A 16005-nucleotide genomic window follows, 5' to 3' on the forward strand; every position below is an offset into this window, starting at 1 on the left:
GCCCAGCTGCTTCTCAGACCCTAGTGGGTTCCAGGATGGAAGGGGTGGGTCACAGATTTGCTTTGAAGCATCACTGTGGGGCTTCGCAACTGTACTAGGAGAAGAAATTGCTGCCTCCTCCTGTAGCCACATGGTCAAGCTCAGCAGCATTAGAGACAAGCTTGGGCTGCTTTTCACATCAAATTTTACCACGCAAGAAGAAGCTGACAGACCTATGATTGAAGGGGAGGTGAAGAGATGGGGGAGAAAAGTACATTGTTTTGAAATGAAACTGTATTTTCCTTCTCTTTCCCCCCATGAGAACTGGTGGGTCTCTTATTGGTTTAGTGCTTCTCTCTGACCACTGCATGCTGTAGGATGGGAAGGGCTGAAAGGAACTTGTGAGCCACAGATGGCAGCATTTCAGCAATAAGGAGGGCGTGGGAGGATGCACAAAAGCACAAGAGATAATAAATTAAGTGATGAAATAGTATGTTTAGAGGCCCAATAAGGGATGTGCTAATTGGCTGCTTGTGCACTTATACCTCACTCATAATGAAACCCCAGTGACAGTTAAAACTCTGCTTTGCCTCTCTGCTCTTGAGCTGACCAGTAAGATAAATCTACAGGAGCATCTGGGAAGGATGTAAGTGATCATCCGTATATCAGAAAGTCACATGCTTTTTCATTAAGACCTTTCATGTGGAATATACTGAATGGTAACAGCACTGGTAGGACTGGTAGATACCTGGATTCTTGGTGTGTTGGTGTCCATGGATGTCTTTTCATCTCTAAGCTCTAGTGTGAATGATTTTGACTTTCCATTCTGTGTATTTTCTCCATGCTACTGTTTGTGGCGGAAACCCCTAAGTCCAGGAGGAGTGTCTCAGTGTGCAAGCTCTAATGCTGGACAGCAGAGTGAGGTTGAACACTGCAGAGTTGAGCTTTTTGAGAGGCATAAGGAGACTGCAAAATCAATATGTTATCTGTATATCTGTTTATTAATGACATGGTTAATGATATTATCACTACCTGTACCCTTTGATTTCATAATTAACACCACAGTGAGATACATGGAACAAATCACATCATTCAGGGCTGATATTCTGAGATGCCCAGAACCCTGAGAAGTTGCTGTTATATTAAAGTATATTAATTTAGCTATCAGGAATTTTTGTACACTTGAGATCTGGAAACTTGATTATTTTAAACTCATATCCTGAAGGCTAAAGTAATGGTGATGTCAAGTAAAGTAAAGTTAATGGTGATGTAAATTCTTCTTGTTTTCTACTTCAAAAATATATGGAGTATTTGCATTCTTACCTGTAGTTGAGATTGAAAATTTTGAGAATTTTGCAGATTTCCTTTCCACATGAAAATTTTCATCCTCATTTTCTAACCAGAAGTTTTAAAGTAATTCAGTAGAATGCATCACATTTCTTCTTCTCATCTGCAGTAAGATACAGCAAGCCATTCTTCCTACTGTCAAAAAACCTAACTTTTTTAGAGACAAGATGGTTGGAAAAAAACCTCAATAAACTCAAAATATGCACATAATTTTCCAAGTGTAGTACATGATTTTAAAGGTTTTAAAAGAATGGGTTATGAAATAGTTTAGTTCTGCATGGTTGAAAATGTCTGGGTATTCATACACATAGAAAATTACTAGCCCTGTTTTTGACATCCATAAAGGATGCTATCTGAGGTCACAGAAGCCAACAGGTGTCTGAGGTCAGCACTGATGCATTGATATGTCTGGTGGGGGAATCAGGCAAACCTGAGACCCTTGCAACTTCGATGCTTCCAGGCTGTGTACTTTCCAGCATATTTTGCTGTAAGGTATAGTTTGCTGAGAACGTCACGGTGGGGCATCCCATTGTTTGCAGTGCGCTGAACCAGGAAGGTACAAGCATTCTGAATTAAAGTATTTTTCATAAAATACCGAACACAAACTATCAGAAGTTTTTGCCTACATTCTCCCTGAACATATCTTTTAGATTAGATGTGGATGGAAAACAGACTGGAAATTTCCAACATCCAGAAATGCAGAATTATGCAAGTACCAATTTTAGTGTTAAGCAATGGGATGTTTTTAAGTTAACAGATATCTGGATATTTGGATGTGTTTCTTCATTTCCTTTTATCAGTTTTATTCTGGCATGACTTCTAGCCAGAAAGGGGAAAAGTGAACCTCATAGCAGGTAAGGGCATGTAGGCACACGTACAGGTATGACTGAGAAATAGCGAGGTGTATATCTGTATGCACATTATGTGCGACATCTGTGAAGTGTTTAAGTCAAGAGCCATTCATGCCCTGTTTTTCCGAAGGGACTAAATATATGCTTTAAAAGTGCAAGTGCTTGGTTGTATTTCTGTGTGTGTGACTGTGAATGCCAGGTTAAGAGCACATACTTCTTTCAGTGAAGTGAAAAAGGTTATGCACCTCTTCAGTAGATGTATAGATGAAGTGTTTGTGAGTTTTGTAAAGATGAATGAAGTTCATGGAGTTATTACAGTTAGCTTGTGATCGCCAGATGTTGGAATATGTGAGTGCATGCATGCTGGTGCATCTGTTGTTTGGATAATAGGATATACACATGTGGGACAACTGTGCAATGTAGGTGTTACTACACTCGGGACCATAGCTTCAGCAGGCGTAAATCAGGGTGGCTCAGTGGAAGGCAACAAAGTCCAACAGTGTGCGCTTCCTGGAATCAGTACGTGTGACTGCATGTAGGGATTTTGACACTGGGATTGCAGTTGGCAGAGTGTGTCAGGATGTGACTTTGGGAGCTTGAGCTGAAGACAGTTAGTAAAATAAAAGAGAAAAAGCCGAGCCACAAATACACATCCAAGGAGCACGGATGTTAAGGGAAAAGGAAAGAATACATGCACCGAGACTGATCCTCCAGGCTAAGCCACCAGTTTTGTGCTGCTGTTTCTCTATGGAAGTACATGGAAGCTGGGGGATTTTAGAATACTGATCCTGTACATAATTCAGTTGTTGGCAACGTCTGCATTAACAAATTATGCAGCCTGACAGGAGCAGAGCTGCAGGGTGAAATCGTTGGTGTTCAAGATCTGATGTTCAGACTGTCCAGACTGTCTGACTTTTGAGTAGGGTTAATTTAATTTAATTGCTGTGATGGAGCTGGGGAGGGCCTGGAGTCTCTCTCAGCCATGACCTCATTCCTTGTTGCATACTGCTCCATAGGGGAACAGCTTATACCTGCTGTTGTGCCACCTCTGAGCATGGGCATGAAGCTTGTGCTCCTCTGTATCCTGCCTGTCTGCTGGATTGAGGCGGAACGTAACTCAGCCTCCTTCCTCTGCTGTATGTGAAATGGGAGTCTCTAGCTACAGGGCTTCCTCATGCCCTGGTTGCTAAGTGCAGCCACAGCCTGGCTTTCATTGAAGCATTGTCTTTGTATGCACTGCCCAGAATTGCACGGGGTTATTTTGTCTGGTCAAATTACATGGTATGGAAGTCCACTCATCTGTCCTTTCTTAGCCCTAGGTCTCTTTCAGCATCTCCTTCCCTGACTTCTGTCAACTACAGCTGCTGTTGATGTGCTGCCCACATCAATCTTTCAGCTCATCTGGGCAGTGGTTTAATTATTAAGATGTTCCTAAACATCAGTGTCTGGCACTACTCCCTGGATGTGGAGTGAAGAATCAGCTTTTGCAACTCTGAAAACTTTTACAGATTTAGCACTTTCTGTGAATAACCACATCCTAAGCATCGTTCACTTTTGCAAGTTGCCTGATTATTTTAAAGTTGTTAAGATAATTGTTTCAAATTGATATGAGGTACATTCTTGGTTGTAGTTGAAGGGGAGATTCAATTTATGGCTTGGCAGGTGTGTCTGGTATTTCAAATTTCAAATTAAGTTATTTTTATATGACAGAGTTGCCTTTCATAGCACAGGCTGGATTGAAGTTCCTAACGCATCCTTTCCAAGTCCATGCACCATACTCTCGTAACACAGCTCTGTAACCTATTCAATCTCTCATAGTTCTGTCCCTCATGAACTCATACCAACTCCATCCCCTGTTTTGTCACTTTTAAAAGTAATTTTTTATGTTCCTGGCTCGGTCTTGAAACACTAGAAGTTAAAAAAATCAGCACTGTGCTCAGGTGCTTCTGGAGAATCTTCTCTCTCAAACCTATCTGCATGGCTACATAGTCAGAGACACGAAAATTGGCTGGTTTGGATGCAAGCCAGTTGTATGTGAAGCAAATAAAAGGAAGAGTATGTTTATCACTTGTGAAAAATGCCCCAGGCTCATTGTTTAGTAAAAACATCTGGTCACTCTGCAGAGGTGATCAAAACAGCAAACAGAATGTTAGGTTGCAAGAAACTTCTCGAAAGAAAGTACCATTGAAAATACTGTAATTTGTGCTAGGCGAGCCAGTGGCAGATCACTGATTTAAAAACCAAATACATTTTTAAGACTTCAATCCCATACATATACTTATGTATCTTTGTGTGTGTGCATGCACACACATATGTCATAAAAATAGAACAGATTCAGAGAGCGAGCAATTAAAATGTTTAGAGTCAAGGAGAAGCTTTGTTATGAATAAATTCTGAAAGGATTTGGATTACAGTCAAGAAGTTTAGATAGAGGGCAATCAAAATTGTACTAGGGCAGATAGTATTCCAAAGTCTGGTTCAGAAAGGGGGGGGGGGCGGTCCTGAAGGACAGCTTGGCTAATGTAGCATGTGGATGAAAAAAATGTAGTTTAATGATTTGTTGAACTATTACAAACCCAAACATCAGTTCAACAGGACTAGCCTGATAAATACTGTTTTCCCAAAAGAAAATTGTAGATTGTGAACAAAATGAACAACTTAAACTTGAAACTTCAGCTTAATGGAGCTGCATTTTTCCCATGGAAAATTTCCTAATTATTTCCTTTTGAAATAGTTTCATTTAGAAAGGAAATACGAGCAATACGTAGAGTGGTATTTATCTCATCATAACACTGCAGCAAATGAACACTCATACTAAAAAGGCAATGCATTTTAAAGTTAAAAAGGACTCTTTTTCGTCTTGTGTGTACAGTTACACGGTGGAACTCACCGCCATGTGACAGCAGTGCCAAGAGCTCAGTAGGAGTCAGGAAAGGGTTGGACATTTCTTGTTATTAAGATGCCAGCTGGCTCCCTGATACTGCTGTCACGATAACGATCATGGTATAAGGAAACATATGTAATGTCTGTTTCCCTGTGTTTTGTAGGCCACCAAATATCAGCTTGCAAATATTTAAAATTTTAATCTTAACTTGCTTGAGCTGTGTTCATACCTACAAAAAGACGACAATATTTTCTGGACTTTGCAGTGATTTTAAATTTCTCAGTGATTTCACATTGGTCTCAGAGAGCATTGATACCTCTGCAGCATTAATCTTGTGTTGTGTTTTCCTTTTTTACAAATGATTTTTTTTCCTAGCTGGCAAAGAGCAGTCCAAGCCACAGAATCCAGAAACAGACTGTCCCAGAGCTTGTGCCTGCTCCCATCAGGGAAGGGCCTGCCACAGAGCTGGGATCTAGTTTCAAACTCCTGCACAATTTGTGGTTATTTAGAGCCAACATTTTGGTTTAGGCTGGTCTCTAAATATTTGTTGTATGGTTTTATTTATAAGAATAATGACTCTATGTTTACAGGCTACAGCATATAATACATCTAATGCCCGGTCTCTTATTTTTTTAGGTTTCCCTAACTTTCAAGTGCGTTTCCACTCTTTAATTTTACACAAACTCTTGGACATTGGCCAGATGAATTCTTTGTAGTCTGTACAGTTCAGGATCTTGGCCAGATTAAAGTTGTCATCAATTTCACCTCCCCCTTCTTTTAATAACATCCCACTTTCTCCCTAGTACTTCTCATGTTTTTAAAGGTTGCCATTCTCTGTGTTCTTCTGCATTTTCTTGAAAATTATGCTCTTTTATTTTACCTCTTGATTTAACTGAATCTTATTTTTCTGCATGTTCTTTTTAAGCCCTTTACCATTTTAAGTATGGGCTTTCTGAGTATTTGCTACTGAGGAGTCTTTTTGTAAGGCTGTGCTGGTGATTCCTTGACCTAAGGCAATGCTGACTGACAGCTGCAGAGAATCTCCTCAGGGAATTTTAGGAATATCTTGGTTTCTTCTATACTGAAATTTCAAATTTTATTTTCCTCAAAGCTTGTCTGAGATACTGAAGACCCAACCTATTTTTTGCTTTCTGGAAGACAATAATGCAACATCAAACACTGAGTCCAAGTTTTCTACTTCAGTGGGGTTTGTTCTCCTGAAATATGATTGCCAGAAGCCTCTGCTGGGGAAAGGTTATGCTTATAAAATACTTTTAAGCAAACAAGTTACCTCAATACAGAGATGGGAGAATTTATAGAACAGGTTTTTGGTTGACATCCATTTGATGGGATATTTTTAGCTGTGATGGATATTCTAAAGCACAGACTGATGAGTTGCAGGCAGTTTTCCTGAGAGAATATGGTTGGTTTGGGTATGAAGTCTACAAAGAAATCCTATGCTGTGACACTACTCAGAACACTCTTGGTCACCTAGCTTATGCTTCTGTAATGAGAATTTGTACTTGCCAAGGATGACTTCAGAGCCTAGCAGCCAGCATCTCAATTTTTAGCTGATGCAGCTCGAAACTGGAGCTGGTCTCTTGAACGTCTAGTCCTAAACTGTATCTTGGCAAAATAAGTAAGTTTTCTTTTTCTTAGCATTCTTAAAAATTACAATAGATTGTGAGATAAAAAAATAACTTTAAAGTTTAACTGTGGCTGATATCCTTTCTCCTGGCTGGAGCAAGAGTTAACTTTGAGGGCAAACCCCCAGGGCTGAGTATACTAGTAAACTCCAGCTGCTTTGTCCTTCTTTGCCAATACTGAGAAGCCATAAACCCAATTTAACTTGCTGGTTAAACCAGGTTTTCAGCTGTTTTGCATTGCTGGAGTGGAGCAGAGCAGCTGGAGCATACCAGTGAATCAGGGTGATTTTTATTTTGCAGGGTCTTGTGTTCCTTTGAGTCTTACACAGAATAAGCCAAGGCAGAGGCAGTCTGTTCTTGGCAGTGCACAGTCAAGTTCATGCAGGACTTGCATTTAGAGCCAAAGCCACCATGTTTTTTCGCTTTTGTGTTTGCTTTTATATTCTCCTACTAGTTGTGTTTGCCATGGGGATATAGATGTGTAATAATTCCATGTCATACTCAGTCTTTGTTTTGGTGAGGGCAGCCATCAGCTTAAGTGTATTTTACAAGCTTTGCTGGCTCAATTCATCTTAGAAAAACACCTTATAAAACTATAATTCAGGAGGATGAAAAAGTCTTTGAGGTTAAAGTGCCAGAGGAATTCTTCACTTCAGAATCAGCTTGTCTCTCATTGATTTCACTTGTGACTGTATCAAGTCTCTTTATTTGTCTATGCTACATTTTCCCATCTATACAACATCTTCTAGTTTTGTCTTTTTGAGTCTTGCTGATATTAATGCCATTTTGTCCTGCTGTGGTTTCGTAAAAGGGTCTCAGGCTGGAAGTTAATTACTTGTATGCTTCTTTTGACTGTCTCAGATTGCAATGCAGCATGAGTATAGATGAAGTTCTTGGTCTGGGTAAGCTTGTACTGTCTTCAGATCAGTAAACCCTGATATTGGTTGCAACTTGTAGTCACTAATGTAATAATAATAAATATTATTGGGCGATAGACTAGATGATCTTTAAAAGGTCCCTTCCAATCCAAACCATTCTATGACTCTATTATCAGTAATAAACAGGTTACAAATTCTAGCTGTATGTAGTTGATAATGGGCCTAATGCTGGAAGAAGGCACGATTAATGTAGTAGGGTATATGAATGAATAGAAAACAGTTCAGGGGGATAAGACAATATATAAGAACACCTGCAGAACTGTCTTTGCGTTATGTTGTGTGCAGCATATGCATATGGTTACAATCACCTGGGAAGTGTTTAGAAAGCTTTGCCTACAGCAAGAGCAATTGCTGGATCAGCTGTGTAAAATGCAACCATGCTAATCTGAATGGCTCTGTTGAACTCCAGCCTGCTTCACCTCTGCTGTTCCTGCTGTCTTTGCCAAAGCCAGACTTCTTGTGTAATTTTAAAGTTACTGAGGTCTTTGTTTTAGCTTCTGCCCAAGTGTTAGTTATCGGGGAAAAACAGTTGTATACCTGAAGCAGTTACAGCAGCAGCCACCACACCATGGCCAGATGAACTTCCACTGTTCCAAACTGTTTGGACTTAGTGAGTTTCTGTTCTGTCACTTTCGTAGGGTTGTGACATTTTGTATCTGGATTCCAGTAATGTCACACTGCTATATGCATGGTTCCTATGCTGCTGATTTTGTGGGGTGGCAGTAGCCAGTTTGAAAATTAGAAATCTAAAAAGAACCATGAGGTCTGTCTGCAACCAGTAGCAAAAGCAAGGTGTCTGCTCTGTTAATTTCAGCTGAGTTCATAGAAAAAAAATAAAAGTGATATCTCCCAAATTTTCTCTGCCCATGCATGTCCAGGATTTTGTACCTTCTTTGTAGTCTGCAGATCCTGATTGCCAGCAAATCAACTGCAAGGGAGAGGGAAGGACCACCTGTTGCACTAAATGTTCACAAACCTTGCAAACAAAAATAAACAGTTAGAAAAAAAACCCTAACAGCTTGTAACAGCTGCCACATTCCACTCAAGAAAAATCTTTATGCTAATGGAATCTGACAGGATCTACATTAGATATCTCCACGTATGCAAATAAAAAAAAAAGAAAAATAAGAAAAAAGAAAAAAGATTAAGAGAACAAGTTGTTTGGGATCCTCTAGGTAGGTGGTGTTTTATGTATATAAGGTTTTTGTCATTGTTCTCACTCCTGTAGTTTACATTCTTTGATACCTTGGAGTAAAACAATTGTTGAGTGCATGAGCTGCATGATATGGCCAAGGACTAAACTGAGCTGGTTTTGTTTTATTGGCTCAATAAGGGGAGCAGTATCCCTGCTGTGCTCCAGCTGCAGAGAAAATTCTGCTGAAGATCCATGTATGAAGTTGGTTAGAAAATTAATGTCTTTTAATGTCTCACATACCAGTTTGCCTCTTGTACCAGACTGATGAAAAAGCAGGGAATGTACATGAGGAATACTAGGCAGCTGAGTTGTAGAAAGAACTCAGGCAGTAGCAGCTCACTGTTTTGTGTAAGAGGGCCTGATCCCAGGACATATAGTGTTGGTGCAGGAAGCCGGTTGGGGTTATTTTCCATCATCTTGGGGCAATCAGTGGGGATGCTGACCTCATAGTCACCATGCTTGTGAGAATGGTGTCTTCCTTCCTATCTGCCAACAAGAAGCCTGGGAATTTGTGGATCAAAAGAAATTATGAGCTGAGGATTTCCAGAGTGATCTGGAGAAAGTAGAAATGGGAAAGGGATTAAGAATGAAAAAATCTGAACTAGTTTAATGTTCCTCTGTAATCTCAGCAACGGCCATGGTATCCCTGGGAGCTCTGAAAGTGACCCTGTGGTCTTGTTGGTAGGCTCAAAGGTTGCTGAAAGTGCTCAGAAATTTCCTCTCCTCCGGATGCAACACTGTTAAACTGCAGTAGCTGGATACGTGGTCAGTGTGGTAAGAAGGGATGATAGGAAGCCATCCAACAGGGCAGTAGAAAGGGAACAGTCTTTTTGCACAGTGGCAGTGAAAGAGAGCTATGCTTCAGGCCTCAGAAAGTTTTTTTGCACATCGAGCCCATGGGGCTTCTTCATGAACTTTTCAGTAGTGTCACATTAGATGTTTCAAGCTCCTTGAAATACAATGCTTGCAAGACCCTGTCTGTTTTTGACAGATCAGGCCAAGTCCCATGGTCAAAAACACTTGGTCAGCCTGTTTGTCCAGAAAGCTGCCTGTAAAAAGGGACAATATTTTAGGAGCTTTCCTCTGTATTGTCTGTGGGGAGAACATATTATTCTGGAGGAGTTAAGCATTGGCATTCCCCTATGGTCACCGGGTCCTTCACACAGACCAAAATAGCTGTGTTTTCTTCTGGCTACACATCATTCCATAGAACAGCACAAATAATCGGTGGAAACATCAGAAAAAACAGAACATAAGGAACAAGTAAGAGTGGAAATGGATGGTGTTAAAAGAGATTTGCAAGAAAGGGGAAATAAAAGAGGCACAGTGATATGAACTGTGCATTCAGCAGGAGCTTTGGAGATGTTCACCTCGATAGCTATGGTGCAGCAGGAAGGGCCCTTCTTCAAGCATACAGTGATTGTAGGTAAGATCAGAAAGTGCAAGTTCATGGGTGCCCGTAAAAGCAATGAGGAATATTTTGACCTAAGACTGTCTCAACTGAAAGTCCAGTGGGATACGGTAGATTTAGAAACCTCAGTTACATCTACTCCCACTTTTGCTAGTTGCCAGCAATGGATTAGCTTGGTTTTGAAGTATCCTTTCTCAGAGACTGTACTCTACCTTAGCAAGAGAAAACCATAAAACTGTTTTAATTGCCGCTTGCCTAACATATGCCAAAAGTGGCACAGATTGCAACGTAACATGGCACCACAGAACCAGCATTCCTGTGGTAGTAGTCTGAGAAGGTCTCCTAACTCTGAAAGGAAGCCACTACATGGGAAGTCTGTTTTTCGCTGTGGCTGGGCATTGAATTCAGCATGTGGGCTTTTGTACAAGGCACCTCTTCAAGGAAAGGCAAATAATCTTATCTTGCCACTTTGGAGCTAGGAGACATTATAGAAAGCCTATCTTCCTCAGAAATCCTTCTGTTTGTCCTTCAGTCAGACACAATATGTAGTACCAGCCACAATCTGCACCTCGGGGTGTTAACAGGCATGTTCTATTTTGTTGGAGCTTCAGGAGCTATTCCCTAATTCCCCTCTGCTTACACCAACATAAAGTAGAAGTAATGCCTTTGAGTTTAGTGAAGTTGCACCCCACTGAAGCTGGCACATGAAGAAAACCAAGCTCCCCGTTCAAATGCCAGAAGAAAACTCAGATCTTCTTCCTGTCTTGTTTCATTGTGAGCAAGTACGTGCAGCAGAGTGGCTTGAGCTGTGCTAGCTGCCAGCCATCACAATTAATCATTACATATTGAGACTGGTTCACCCTGTCTCCTTGCTCACTTACAGATGTTGACACCTGTCTCTTGATTAATTCAGAATCATAACACATGTATAGAACTCTAGTTAAGAGTCACAGAGTCTTATAGAACTGGATGTCGTTAGGGATGATTTTCATATGTCAGATGCACTTAACTTTCCCTGAATTCTCTGGGTCTGGAAAGAACTCAGTGTCTCCAACTAGATGACACCATTCAGGAGGGCTTAGCTCAGGAAAGGCTGAAGAAAACACAAAACTCATCTCAATGAGACTGAACTAAGAGCAGCAACACTAGTGACTCTCTCCCATTTCCAAAATTGGAGGAAGGAGAGGTACTTTTTGTTCTGTGCACTAATTTGGGGGTAATTATAGATCATACTTCAGGGCACAAAATAATAGTCCTTGGAAGAAAAAAGTTCTTTTCTCCTTTGTGTGGTACTGCATGGTATTGTAGATACTGGCTTTTTAGTAATTAGTGAATTCCTTTTGCAATTTTTGATTTGTGCCAGCAGGGCAAATTATATCCAAGGTTGTGGCTCTCCTTCCACTTCCATCATTGTCAAAAAATCCCTCCAAAAGTCTGTAAAGTCAGTGGAGTGATATCAGCATAAAATCAGTGAGAGGGGGCTTAAGCCTCTGATATTTAATTTTCTGCAGCATGCAATTTCAGTCAATTCCCAGGGATCCTCAAGGCTCCAGCCACATGCTCAGTTTGAAAGGCTGTCCAGGAAATGCTGGAATGATGAGGGGACAGCATCTAGCCAAGTGCCATCTGTTGGCCATTTACCATACTGCTTCAGAGGATGCACAGAGTTTCTTAGTGCCTGAACCAAGCACAGATGATGTGGCCTAAACCAGTCTCTTTAGATTCAAACCTGAAGTTTAGTACCTCATTTCAGGAGGAGGACTCCATAATGGAAGCTTGTCCCTAGGTCCAGTCTCTTCAGACTCCCAGTGTAGTTTACTTTTACTTTCTTAGGACCTCAGAGAAGATGTAAGACTTTTGGTTAATGGTTCAGCACATGAGTAGATATACAAAAAGGTCTTACTGTGATTTGTGAAGCATACTCTTGCTTGATGTTGAAGGATAAAGTGCTTAACCATCACTAGGAAAACAAATGTACTAAGCATAGTGACCCCTACTCAGGCTTACCCACTCCAACCCTTTGAGGTGGGATAATTTGAGCTAGAGGAAGCAGATAAGTATCACTTTGCTTCTGCATCACTGGGTTCCTAAAGCAGGGAGCAAATGTCTCAGCCCCTCTGTACTCTCAGATTGATTCTCTGTCTTGTGGTCACAGAACCCCAGCAGGCTATCCCATATTATCTTGAATCAGCTTGCGTCTAGGATATCAGTTTTGGGTGTAGTACTGCTCTCCATGCAACAGTCCTCTGTTGGTAGGTTTGTGTTACTCCTTTAGAGTAATGGACCTGTTATTGCTTCGGCCCAACTTGGAAGTCAGTGGGAGACATAAAGGACTCCATATTCAAAATGGATTGGGAGCAATACATACTGAACCTTTCTAATGTCCTACAGAATTTCTACACTGTACTGGCAGATTGTCTAAATCATTGGCAAAGTTTACTGAAAACGTCCTTCAAACAAAATGTCCACTATCCAATGACATATCATCTAGGGTTCTCACAGAAGATAAATGCTTCCTGATGGCACTTGGGGCTGGAAGTTTCTCATATACTATCAGCCAAACAGTTTATGTCCATGCCACTGCAGCAGTATAAATTTTCCATAAATGTTTCCATGTGCTGGTTCTGCAGGTGGCAGCTTCACCCCCAGCCTCTTCTTAACTATAGCCCTCTGCACAAGCTGCTCCAGGAGACACTGTCTCTCAGAAACACTGTAAATCTGAGACTCAGCCTGCATGACCTCAGGGTTATTAAAGACTTTCTGGCATTTGCTTGGTATGGATAAATTTTAGCTGGGGTGATTTCATCACATTTTTAACACACATTGTTACTTTTTGTCTCCTTAAGTTTCCCCTGCAGACAGAGATATCTCTTTCTTTCTTAAAGTGCAGAGAATATATATAAATAGCTGTTTTATTCCTTCACTGGGATGCTTGTAGTTATGTGATCAATGAGGACACTCTAAAGTATTGTTTCTGTACCTTCTTTGAAATCCACAGAGCTCTTGAGCCATTTGATCGAGTGCCTCACATCACTTTACTCCTCTGTCAATCATCTGTATAATACTAGTGCCAATTTGTTAAAAATCAGGTTCAAAACATAAACACATTGCTTTGCAGAATGTATTGTGAATTCTTTTCATGTAGTGTGAGTGTGCACCCTGTTGCAAAATAACACTGCTATTTGCAAAATTCCATTTTAGCCCTACTGTATGAGCACTAGGATCATATATATACCATACCTACCTAATACATACATGTGATATTTTTGCAAAGAAATGGCCATCTGACTCAACATGCCAGCCTGGACTTTTAAACTAGTCCAACCTCACTTTTTTGTTTGCTTGCTTATTTTCTGAGCAAGCCTTCTTCTTCTTCTTCTCCCCCATAAAGAGAGGTGGTTGTCTCACATGCTCTTTTCTGCAGTTTGCTTCAATTGCTTTCCTTGGTAACATATTCCATGTGTTTACTATATCCCCTTTTTGTCCTTCAGTAGCCTAGAGCATTTTCCTCACCAAAAGCTGCATGGTTATTTTCCCAGGAAATATCATTGTTCCAAAAAAGATATTATAGGAGCAAATAAAACACATTTCCAAAATGGTGCTGCCAAATAGCAAAATAAAGAAATTATCATTATTTTTGATGACAAGGATATTAAAAGGAAAAAAATGTGTTGTTTAAAAATAACCAGCTCTTCAATAGTAGTGTGGGAGGATATTCAATTAAATGGAATGTAGTTTTCCAGTAAGCCCATGTAATCCTGGATTGAAACTATGGGTGGATTTAATTTTTTTTTCATTTCTATTTTTTTTAATCTATATTTTGTACTCCGTTCCCAGCATTGTTTGTTAATATTTATATTTTATGTTGAGGGTCCTTTTTTCAGCTGTTTCTAAAACTTTAAAAAATGCCAGATGTCATGTTGGAAACCCAAAGCCCCAAATCAGGCCATAAATCACAACAAACCATAAATATATGGTTTTTATATATATATATAAAAAGCCATTGTACTGTTCTTTAGCACTTCCCTTTTGGCGTTCCTCTTCCTTCCCTTTACCACTCACAGCAGGTAGAACTGAAGTGTCTTACCTGGCCTGTTTACCTTGCAGACTCAGAGCAGAGCACTGGGTCAGACACAGAGGTGCTGGCAGAAAGGACGTCCTGCTCATTTGGTTCCCATTCTGACCTTACATCTGGTGGCTCAGGCCCTCAGCCTCCTCCACCTTCATCCATGGAAGAGATCCAGGTTGAGCTGCAGTGTGCTGATCTCTGGAAAAGATTTCATGACATTGGGACAGAGATGATCATCACGAAAGCAGGCAGGTAAGATATCTCTGGCTTTCTGTCTAGTCTAAAAAAAATCATAACAAATATATATATATATTTTTTTTTTTTTTGAAGAAAGACAGCCTTTTTTCTTATTGATAAGCCAAAGGAATAAATATGCGGAACAAATTAAATGGCTGTCAGAGTTTCACAGCTGTATCTCCTACTAGCTTTCTTAAGACAGGTAAAGTTGTTTCATATTACTGCTTGAATCAATGGCTCCAAAGGAGAACTGGCAGCTGCAGGAAACTGTTGAGGATAGTCTTTCCTTTGAGCAAATAAATCAGGAAATGATCATTGTACTGTTGGCTCTGCCGAATTTAAGATGAGTTATGAACTTGAGAGTGAGCCATTTGAGTTGCCATGAAGTTGCCACAGCACTTCATGAGCCAGTTGACTTAATCTCAAATAGAGTGAAATTCAAACTCACCTTTCCACCAAATGAATGTCTTCCTGCAATTCTAAATAGATAAAATGTTAATGACTTCCTGTATAAAAAATATGCATACTTAATGTTTGCAACTATTGCAAACATTGCAAATCAGCTATTGCAACTGATACCACGTCAGCTGAGGTTAGGAAGAGCCACTAATAAGCCAGAGTTTTTTAAAAAGAAAAACTCACCATGCCATGTTGTTAACCAAGTGTAAGATCTCCATTGTTGTCTACTATTAAAAAATGGCTAGAAGTCCATTTGCCAAAACACAAATTGAAGCTAGCTGTAAATTTCTAGATCCCTCAAACTAGGATTTTTAGCCATGTTTGCGTTGACATAATGTTCCTTACTTCCACCTAATGATGTTTTAATTCCAATGAATGCTGTGCAGACGGAAGTCAGCACCATGGACAGAGCCAGCCAAAGCGAACAAACCACGTGACTGTCCCAGGAGCTGTTCTTCCCCTTCTGCAGGCACGCAGACGGGAATTTTTCTCAAATTTTGGGGAAAAACCACGGTGCTCTATTGTTTATAATTTTGTTTCATGTCTGTGCTCTCAGAATTTGCCAGAACAGCTAGACTTGTTGTTTTATGTTCTTGTGAAGCAAGTGCTCTTGCTCTGTAGCCCCAGGAAGTCCAGATAATTTGAGGAAAGTTGTATCAGACAAACAATCCAGATAATCACTGAAGAAGATTGTCAGAACCAGATTAGCTCCCGGTTTTAGATATACGATCTCACTGGCACAGGAAGCATCTTGCATCAGTATAGAGTGGGTTGCTCTTTTTGCCCTTCTGCCTCAAATGGAAGAGGCAAAGTAACAGGAATTATAACACTTGCTATTGTGCAACACCTTTTCTCTGGAGATGTCAAAGCAGACACAGAGAAAATTATTATTACCCTCTTTTCACAGGGTGTGAAATTGAGACCTAAACAGATTAAGTGATCTGTCCAGCATCATTAAATATGATACTGGCAGAACCAAGTTCCTTGCT

General features: G+C 40.3%; 1 protein-coding gene across 1 annotated transcript in view; it reads left to right on the forward strand.

Moving 5' to 3' along the window:
• TBX15 (T-box transcription factor 15) overlaps nt 1-16005 on the forward strand; it is a 99670-nt gene that overhangs the window by 44856 nt on the left and 38809 nt on the right. Inside the window, exon 2 of the mRNA XM_075491791.1 lies at nt 14359-14572. Within this exon, the coding sequence (XP_075347906.1) occupies nt 14359-14572 (214 nt within the window). The remainder of the gene's footprint in view (nt 1-14358; nt 14573-16005) is intronic.

Source organism: Mycteria americana, chromosome 1 (genome assembly GCF_035582795.1).
Source record: "Mycteria americana isolate JAX WOST 10 ecotype Jacksonville Zoo and Gardens chromosome 1, USCA_MyAme_1.0, whole genome shotgun sequence".
Taxonomy (NCBI): domain Eukaryota; kingdom Metazoa; phylum Chordata; class Aves; order Ciconiiformes; family Ciconiidae; genus Mycteria; species Mycteria americana.